This window comes from Falco biarmicus, chromosome 8, assembly GCF_023638135.1.
Source record: "Falco biarmicus isolate bFalBia1 chromosome 8, bFalBia1.pri, whole genome shotgun sequence".
NCBI classification, from domain to species: Eukaryota; Metazoa; Chordata; class Aves; order Falconiformes; family Falconidae; genus Falco; species Falco biarmicus.
In genome coordinates, this window is record NC_079295.1 from 22,382,635 (window position 1) to 22,391,822 (window position 9,188).

At 37.2% G+C, this 9,188-nt stretch overlaps 1 protein-coding gene across 1 annotated transcript in view; it reads right to left on the reverse strand.

The window, feature by feature from the left end:
- Positions 1 to 8,626, reverse strand: part of LOC130153782 (collagen alpha-1(XXVIII) chain-like) — a 34,260-nt gene extending 25,634 nt beyond the window's left edge. Inside the window, exons 1-8 of the mRNA XM_056349096.1 lie at positions 8,467 to 8,626; positions 7,076 to 7,644; positions 5,398 to 5,418; positions 3,870 to 3,929; positions 2,682 to 2,735; positions 2,338 to 2,382; positions 1,466 to 1,492; positions 1,133 to 1,177 (exon numbers count right to left, since the gene is read on the reverse strand). Of these exons, the coding sequence (XP_056205071.1) occupies positions 1,133 to 1,177; positions 1,466 to 1,492; positions 2,338 to 2,382; positions 2,682 to 2,735; positions 3,870 to 3,929; positions 5,398 to 5,418; positions 7,076 to 7,644; positions 8,467 to 8,626 (981 nt within the window). The remainder of the gene's footprint in view (positions 1 to 1,132; positions 1,178 to 1,465; positions 1,493 to 2,337; positions 2,383 to 2,681; positions 2,736 to 3,869; positions 3,930 to 5,397; positions 5,419 to 7,075; positions 7,645 to 8,466) is intronic.
- Positions 8,627 to 9,188: the final 562 nt, after the last annotated feature.

A 9,188-nucleotide genomic window follows, 5' to 3' on the forward strand; every position in this document is an offset into this window, starting at 1 on the left:
TTCTTCTCAGTAGCTGGTGCAGTGCTGTGTTTTGTATTTAGTATGAGAATAATGTTGATAACACACTGATGTTTTACGTATTGTTTTAAGTAATGTTTATACTAAATCAAAGACTTTTCAGTTTCTCAGGCCCTGCCAGCAGAGGGGCTAGAGGGGCACAAGAAATCGGGAGGGGACACAGCCAGGACAGCTGACCCCAACTAGCGAAGGGATATTGCATACCATGGAACGTCATGCTCAGTATATAAACTGGGGGGAGTTGGCTGGGGCAGGCTGATCAGTGCTCGGGGACTAGCTGGGCATCAGTCAGCGGGTGGTGAGCGGTTGTACTGTGCATCACTTGGGGTTTTTTTTCCTTTTGGGTTTTATTCCCATGTGCCCCCCCCCCCCCCCCTTATTACAATTGCTATTGTTATTATTGGTTTTATTATTATATTTTATTTTATTTAAATTAAAATCTTAAATTCCTCTTAATCTCAACCCGTGAGTATTTCCTTTTTCCTGATTCTCCTCCCCATCCCACTGGTGGGTAATGGGGAGTGAATGAGCAGTTGTGTGGTACTTCATTGCCAGCTGGGGTTAAACCATGACAGTATCTTATTTAGATATCTTTATATTAAAATAAAAATAAAACCAAGAGAAACTCATTAGCCAGCAAGTATTGAATGAATATTTTTTAAATGGACTGTGGTAATCAGAATACAGAGTAAGAATGAACAGAGTTAATTATCAAGGACTAGTAATCCAGGATTAAACTCTTTATTTAATTTAAAATATTCACAGCAATTACACACCAAACCTTGAAGATTGGTATTAGAAACCTTGAGTTCATTTTCACCTCTCATTTCCTTTGCTTACTGTTTTAAGCCTTCTGCCTCTGTTAAAGTCAGATAAAGAGTTTTACCATTGTTATAAACAGACTTAGGCTTGGGCCTTGAGAGGAATCACATGAAAATACAGGAGCTGAGAAAGTTACTGAAAGTGGTATCCTTGATCACTTCATTTTTAAAATGGTGAGTTGTTAAATTTCCCTCAGCCTTAGATTTAATATTTGCTTTAAATGTATCACTATGGTTTTTTTCTGTTTTTTAACGATGTTTCCTGAAAGCGTAACAACTTTGTGGGTACTTACTCTGTCTCCTTTTATGCCTGGGATTCCACATTCACCTCTTTCACCCTAGAACAGAACAGGAATACATATTTATGAGGTGCATTGCACATATCATCCTTATTCTTTGGGTGCTTTGATTGAAAACCTAAATGTTATTCTATTCATGACATATTACAGCAATTGTGCCTTAAGATAATTTGGGAAGGGACACATCTATTAGAGCTTGTGCAGCAGTTGGTAAAATGATGTTATTGTTCATTACTAGTATTTATAAGGAATATAGTACTATACATAATAAATAATAATAACATCAAATATCTATATGTAAGCAGAAGTTCTGACTAAAAGTAGTACCTTCTCTCCTTTATATCCAGATTTCCCCTGGGAAAATAAAAAAGCAAAGCAGGTTGTGAGGATATATAACCCAAATGTAAGAATGTGAGTATTGGCACTATTCACATTCTACTCTCTCTAGAAAAACAGCATTTCAGACTATAATGAACAATTAGGTAGAAAAGGTGATCTCTGATAAACATGGCAATATGACTCTGAAAACTGCATCTACGGTCATGGTAGATGCTGTTGTATGTGTGAACAAATCTCATGAAACTGTCATTTTTGACTGGGATTTTGATGATGTAAAAGCAGATCAACTAGAGTTCGTATTTCCATCTTAGTGAGAAACACCCTAAAGTAAGAAAGCATGAAAAAAGTCACTAACTAAAAAGGATGTACTGAATAAATAAGAAAATACAGAGTGAGTCATATGTGAATGAATTCAGAGTTAAGCACTAAGAGCCTGACCCTGCTGTTACTTCCTATACATATTTCATTAAGCTTTTTCATTGCTATTACACACTGGATCCTTTATTTGCCAAGTGGAAAGTTTAAACTAACCCATAAAGATGCAAGTGGAGTGTCAATTTCTGTAATGTTCTTAGATTATCATACCAGAGCTTTTCACACTTTTAAGAGGGACTATGTATTATTAGAGAGTATTTTCTAGATCACTCTTAGAAGGAATTATTCCCTTTCTTTAAGGAATGATAATGTTTTCAGTTCTTCTAGTGTTAATGAATCATTAGGTGGTAAACCAGATATGAAATCTGCTATTATAATTAAAAACAAACAAACAAACAAACAAACAAACACAACAAACAAAACGGTGTTTTTGCCTTGAACGAACACTGCTCATTGGAGAAGAAAGGAAAAAAATCTTTTTTTACCTCTATTCCATCTCGTCCTGGGATTCCATTAAGACCTGGCTCCCCCTATGAATAAACCAGCATCAAGATCAGTGAAATCATAAGAAGATAGTATTGACCTGATTATCTGAATAGATATCTCAGTGTAATACAGGAAGCATACAAGATCCCTCTTTTTATACTCTGATGATTTTATGCGTTAGATATGATTTTAATTTGTAAAGAATCTTAGTCTTTACTACAGTAAAAGGGGTAGGTGAAGTTTAAGAAATTCACACGTAGAAAGTACATGGGCATGATTAGGATAGTCATTCCATATTAATGAAATACCAAATCTTTCTCCTAAATCTGAAAAATCACATCACCTTTGCTCCTTTCAGGCCTGGAGCTCCATCATCCCCAGTGCGACCCTTTTTACCCTGAAAACAACAAAATACAATTCTTATAATATACATTAGTCAAATAATTTTATTTTACAATATGTACACCTTTTATATATAATTAGGGTATTTGCTTCCTATAGATTCATTTTTTAAAATCTGCATTTTCTATAACCTTGAAATTGAATTTCTGGGAGCAGCATGACCAACTCAATAGGCAGCCATTTTTCTTTTTCGTCTGTTGTAAACAGAAATTGTTCAGGTCTCCTCTGAAGAAAAGAGGTGATCAGATGTTTCTGTGGCTACCTAGCCTGCCAAGTGCCAAGTTTTGTTTTCTTTTGAACTCTTTGAGGTGTATGCTTTTAAGAGCTACTTGTACTCTCCAAGTAAAGGCATTGAATAATAACCCAAACAAAACTGCTGTCTGCACACAAGAGGCTAAATTTTCAATTTACTGTGCAGGATAAAACTGGTGTGTATTTCTGTTTATGTATGTATAGGATGTTCAGGTGAAAAAGATAAGGATGGGCAGATGTCTAGGGCTCTGTTTGACACTGTCCCTTCACCTTAAGTAAGGGCTATAACATACTATGGTGCTTTAGTTCAAAGCATTCAACTCCAAGAGTTTTTTTTAAAACTTAAACCCTGCAGTCTGGATCACCAAACCTTGTATGAAGCAATCCCCCAGATTTGGTTAGGGGTTCTAGTCGTCAGACTAGTCTGAAAGAAGTCCGGTCTATTTTACCCTCTTTACAAGTCTGTTATCTCAGTTATTCCTAATGATTCAGCTTCTTGATCTCTCTCTTGCTTTTAGAGAGCTTTTCAGATATTAATGTTTGATTTGGGGCTAGTTAGATGGTGTCTGATGGTAAGAGATGAATTACTGTTCCACACAGGAAAGTTGCTCCTTCCTGCCCTTTAAACTGCTGTGGCTAAAAGGAGAGCCTCACCACATCACACTGTTCTTTTTTTCAGAGGGAGCATCTCATGGCATTCTCAGGTCTCTCTGGTATGACATTAGCATGCAAAATAACTTTGGAGGACTATATATTGAACCTTGAACTTCTGCTGTCTCAGGATTTGGGTTCAAATAATTTCCTAAAAAAATCCAACAATGAAATAAATATGGATTTATACTGTATATCAGTTATTTGAGAAATGACAGCTACTTACAGCTGGGCCAGGAAGGCCTCTTTCCCCCTTCTCACAGTTACATGTAGCAGCCTGGGAACACTTTAAATGAAAATAGTCCAAATCAGCACATTTTAAAAGAAGAGACAGAAAACACATGGACATTACTTTTAAGTTACTGTATGGCTAGTCTGAGTATACCAGTAATGACCAGAAGCCAGTTATATTTACATGTTTTATGGAAATCTTTTAACTGTCAGTTTAGTACTTGTCAGGAATGTGGCCTCCTATACTCCACTCAAAAATCCTTATCATTCCTACTCTTGAAATTTCAATCATCTTGATAATGGCTTTACCTCCAAGCTTTTCACAAGGCTGGTTTATTGATATGCTGTGTTTATCATTGCAAATTTGTTTTAATCACTAGTCACTGTAGAGATAGCCAAGACAATGAGGTAAGAAAACATCTTCATCCTACTAGTGAAGACCACTTCACTATACGTAGGATAGATCACAGTTTAGCTCTAGTGTGATCTATAAACAAAAAATGTTATAGATGAAGACTTTAATCCAATTAATGCAATCCATTATAATAGTTTCTAATCTTTCTTTTTCTTCTGTCATCTCTACCAATATGTGTCCTCGTCAGACATCATTGTGGTATGTAGTTATGTGAGTTTTAGGATCTTTTTTAAACTTTAAACCATTACATAACATAAAATTATTACAGATACTGGGTTATTTTTGGAGAAGGAATAAGGACTATTGGGTTGGGTTTTTTTTGTTTTATTATTTATTAAACCTCCACTCAGCTTGGAGATGTCTAAAAGTGAAGGTTTTAAATATAAAGCTTATCTGAATATCCCAATTAGTAACAATATATCCTCCAAGGGTAACATTGAATGTCTTACTACTTCAGGATTTATTTTGACAGAGAAAAATCAACATGCCAGTGGAAATGAGTGAAAAATAAAATTCTTCAAGTTTTACAGACCCTTATTTAGCAGTCTCCTTGAGCTGCTCATCAGAACAGTCTTTGCCTGAGACAACTGTACCTTAAGCAGGACTAACATCTTTAAAAGGAAAGCTAACTTAATTTCCCCCAAAATGGCAGTGAGACCTACTAATGCCTGCAGTCTGGGTGACACAGTATGGACAAACTGGGAAAGTGCAATGATGGAGCTTTGAGTTCCTTTCCTTTTTTATACTCTGTTCCATGGGAAGAGCATTAAGGGCTATAACTGCACCCGATTAAGCCCTGTGTCATGTTTCTTACTTACTGAGTCTGTTGAATGATGTGCCAAGACATATCAGCAAATTCTTGCTAACCTGAATACTCACACGTTGTTCTTTTTCAACTTTGAAAATAAGGAGGGAAAGTAAATGATACTAGGATAGCAAATTAAAGCTCTGTCCTGCAAATACAAAAGCATGTTTTACTTGAAGGCAGTTCCATTAAACTCAATATTTAACCAACTTCCTAGCAATTTTCTTGAATTATGTTTCCATATAATTGTAAATGTCTGTAATAAGTAGTAGTTCTGTACAGAAAAAAACCCCAAAAACTTACCTCTTCCTCAGACAGGTCTTTCTGTAAAGACAGATATTCAAAACAACATTAGGAACTTAAATCCAGCTCTGCAGGAAGGACACTGAAAGATGTTAAAATAAATTGCTTCACCAGCTAGTTAATTGAAGTATGCAATTAACATACTAACAATTAAGTTTTAATTTCTGAGAAACATTCTAGCAATCTCCACATTCCAAAAAAGTTTAAATCATTTAAATTCTTATTACAGATTGTAGTAAGACTGCACAAATCACTGACTCTCCTTGTCCAGCCATAATTTGCTAAAATTACAATGGTAAACAGAGCTAAACAATATAGTTAACTAGGTATATGGGAACAACACACCCAGACACTACGCTGTTTCCGAAGTGGGAAATGGCAGCAGTAGGAGTGAGTGATGCGTACTCTGCACTTGAGAAGCTCTTCTATGCATACTGTTAGGCACACACAAAATGAGAACAGTAAGAACACCCTACAAAATATTTGACTTTGACAGTGATCACACAAAGTTATCGTCATCAAATTATATCTGTTATTTTTTAGAAGATCTTTACAGCTTAAACATCCACATAAAATGCATTCCTCCCACTTCTCACAACTGATGTAATCTCTTGAGAGCCCATATATGTGTTGATGAGCAGCAAGGCAATACACATCTCTGAAATTCACATGTATGCACATACAATTATGCCAGATCCATTATTTAAACCAGACAGCAGCCGTGTTCTCAAAAGAAGGCACCTGAGGATGGTTGCCTGTTTGGAACAGGTGAAATAAAGTGTGTTTAGTCACTTGATAGGTGTTTACTGTGATACAGAAAGCAATGGAAATACCAGAGAAGATGGGAAGGGTGATATGAGGGGAAACCAATGCAGAGTGGCAGGCTGTTCGAAGTGAGGGACAGGCACACAGGAAGGCCAGCTTGTCTACATGCCCTAGACTTGAATGAGATCATTCAGGTGTGTGTTTCACTGCAGAAGTCTCCTGGCTGTTATTGCTATTTCTTTTTTCTATCTCTGTGCATGCTTACATCAGAACTTCATCCACAGCTTGCATCACCAGATGAATAGATTAGAAGATGGCTCTGTTCTCCATACTTGGCAGGGAATGGTTTTCATAAATTCACATGCAGAAAAGAAGTACCCAAGCAAAACTTCAAGCTCAGTTTACACATTTCCCCTTGATTGTTGTGATCAGGTTTTCCACTGAAATATCAGGATGTCTATGGCTACATTCAGATTTTATCTAAATTGGCCTGTCTCCATTAAGGTCTACAAATTTACTACTGCAAGAGCTGCCTCTTTTTTGGTACAAAAAGCAATGTCACATTCCCACTTGCTACAGAAGAAAGCACTAGGATGTCAAAAATTGGTTGGTTTTTTTAATAAAGGAGATTTAAAATACCTTCCTTCGGAGGACAAACAGAGATAAAAATAACTTCGCAACAGGTCCCTAATTCAGTTTCCAACTTCAAATATTTTGGCTGGCAAGATCTAAATGGTGGGGAGAGAAAGGAAACCTGTACTTTGGCACAGTGGTCTCATTAATAAGTGGGCCACTTTAACATGTACAAAGTACAGGTTTCTTCAATAGCATAAGCATTTCGAAATATGGGAAATAAGACCATTTTTTACATATGTTCCTACAACTATTTCAAATTATGAGAAAGCATACATACCATTTCTTTGAGAACCTTTTCCATAGTTTCTTTCTCCTGGAGGTTGAAAACAAACCTGGATGCTGGGATGCTGGCCAGGAGCCGGAGCTTGGCAGCATTGCTAACCTCCTCAGCCACTCTGGTCATTCCCATCATGAAAAATACAATTCCTTGGTGTTTAGCATCAGCTGTAGCTGCAAAAATATCTGGGTTTCTTGGATGGTCCACTCCATCAGTGAAGAACACAGCTACTTTTACACTACCTGGAGTACCTTCAGTCAGGTAGAGTTGTGTGAGGTTAGTTATAGCATAAGTTGTGTAGGTGCCATGACCTATGTAGGTGATGGGAGCAATGTGGGATTTGAATGCCTCAGGACCTTTCCAGTCATGGAAAGTTTGCTCTATGAAAACAGTGCTGCTGTACTGAAGTAAGGCCATCCTCCAGCTAAGGGTACGTCCAGAACTAAGCTGCAGACTTTTCATTCTGTCCACTGTTTCCAGTACAAATTTTTTCTGCTGTTCATGATTATAGTCCTTAGCACTTTCAGAGCTGTCCAGTAAAAAAGCAATCTCCAGAATGCAATCTTCATCTAGAATAAATAGGTACCATAGGTGAGTGGAGTGATTTTATACTGTATCTCATTCTACCCTTACCCTTACATGTATTTGAGGCTTCAAAAGTGGGAATGCAATTATGGAAATCAAAACATCTGTGATCACAAATGTGAGACTCTCATGAAGATAGAGCGTGTAGAGACTGAGGAACTTGCTCCAGAACAGATGTCCTGAGGTGTAAGGAACTGAAGGTGAGGTGATGCCATGTAATATGAAATGAGGACTGTTGTAGTGGTTTTATACATTCATTCTGCCCTTTTGCCTGGGATTTTTCTGAATATCCTACCAGTATGAGGACTGGGAACATGGAAGTCAACTACAGAAAAAATGAGTCTTAGCGAATAAGACACTGGAATGTGATCTGACAGAGCTAGATTTTGTCCCTGGTACTGACCCTTACATCCAGTGGCATTAAAGTTTCCAAAAGCAGGATCTGCAGAGTATTAATTTTCTGAACTACTGATGACATTACTTTTATAGAAATACAGTTATAGGGGCTACTATTGTTGTGACAGTAACAGGCTATCAGCCAAATCATAAAAAAGCCTAGAGGTAATCTCCTTTTCTGAGATATACAAAAGGTGAGGGAAAAGACAGGAATAAAAAGATGAAAGTGCAAAAATAAGGCATGTGAAAATTAGGATGTGGCAAGCCTCATGGATTATAAGCACTATATTAGAGTGCAAGTTAGCCATGAGTTACTCCAGAGGCTGGACATGAGGTTAGTCCAGAGTCCAAATAAATGAATCAGGAACACACACACATCTCCCCACCCATTTTAAAATGACAATATTCACCTTGATCACTTGGTCTGGGATATTTTTCTACAGTATTTGACAGAATGTGTTTAGGATTTGGTCTTCTCAATCCATATTTTTTTTCTTCCCTGAGATTTTCTGCTAAAAACTCATGGTGTTCAAGTATCCACAAAAGCCACCAGAATCTGAAGAACATCATTTGTTTGGTTTCTGTTTCCTAAACAACACAAATAATAATACAGAAATACAGCAGTAGAAGGATAATAAAACATTATTCAATTTTTCTCCAACAGGCTGCTTAGCAAGCTGTATTTTAAAATATAGACCTTAAAAATGAGCTGATTTTGTTTTCTTTTGGTAAGATCTTCTCCAAAATGTATAATAAATAATAAACAGAGACATATTGGAGTAATTTTCAAGCACACTGCATGTAATTCTAGCACATGACAAACTGGAGACAGACATTTTACATACTTCTCTTTCACTGCCTGGTAGTGTTTGTACAACCAGCACTTCTCAGAAACCTTAACCTTGGCTGTACCCATGTGGATGCAGTGTGAATCCCAAGTGTAATTCATAGGGGTGTTTTTTTAAAACATGCGTTTTCCAGAGCTGGCATGGAGAGAAGGAGGTATAGAGGCAGACCTGAGTTTTTCTCTGTTCGGTCTACTTAAGAACTGAGGGTCGTGCATACTTCTTGCTGTCACAGCACCCCTGTCCTCAGCAGTCCTACAGAGGAACGGTCATGGCCTGAGGGTGCT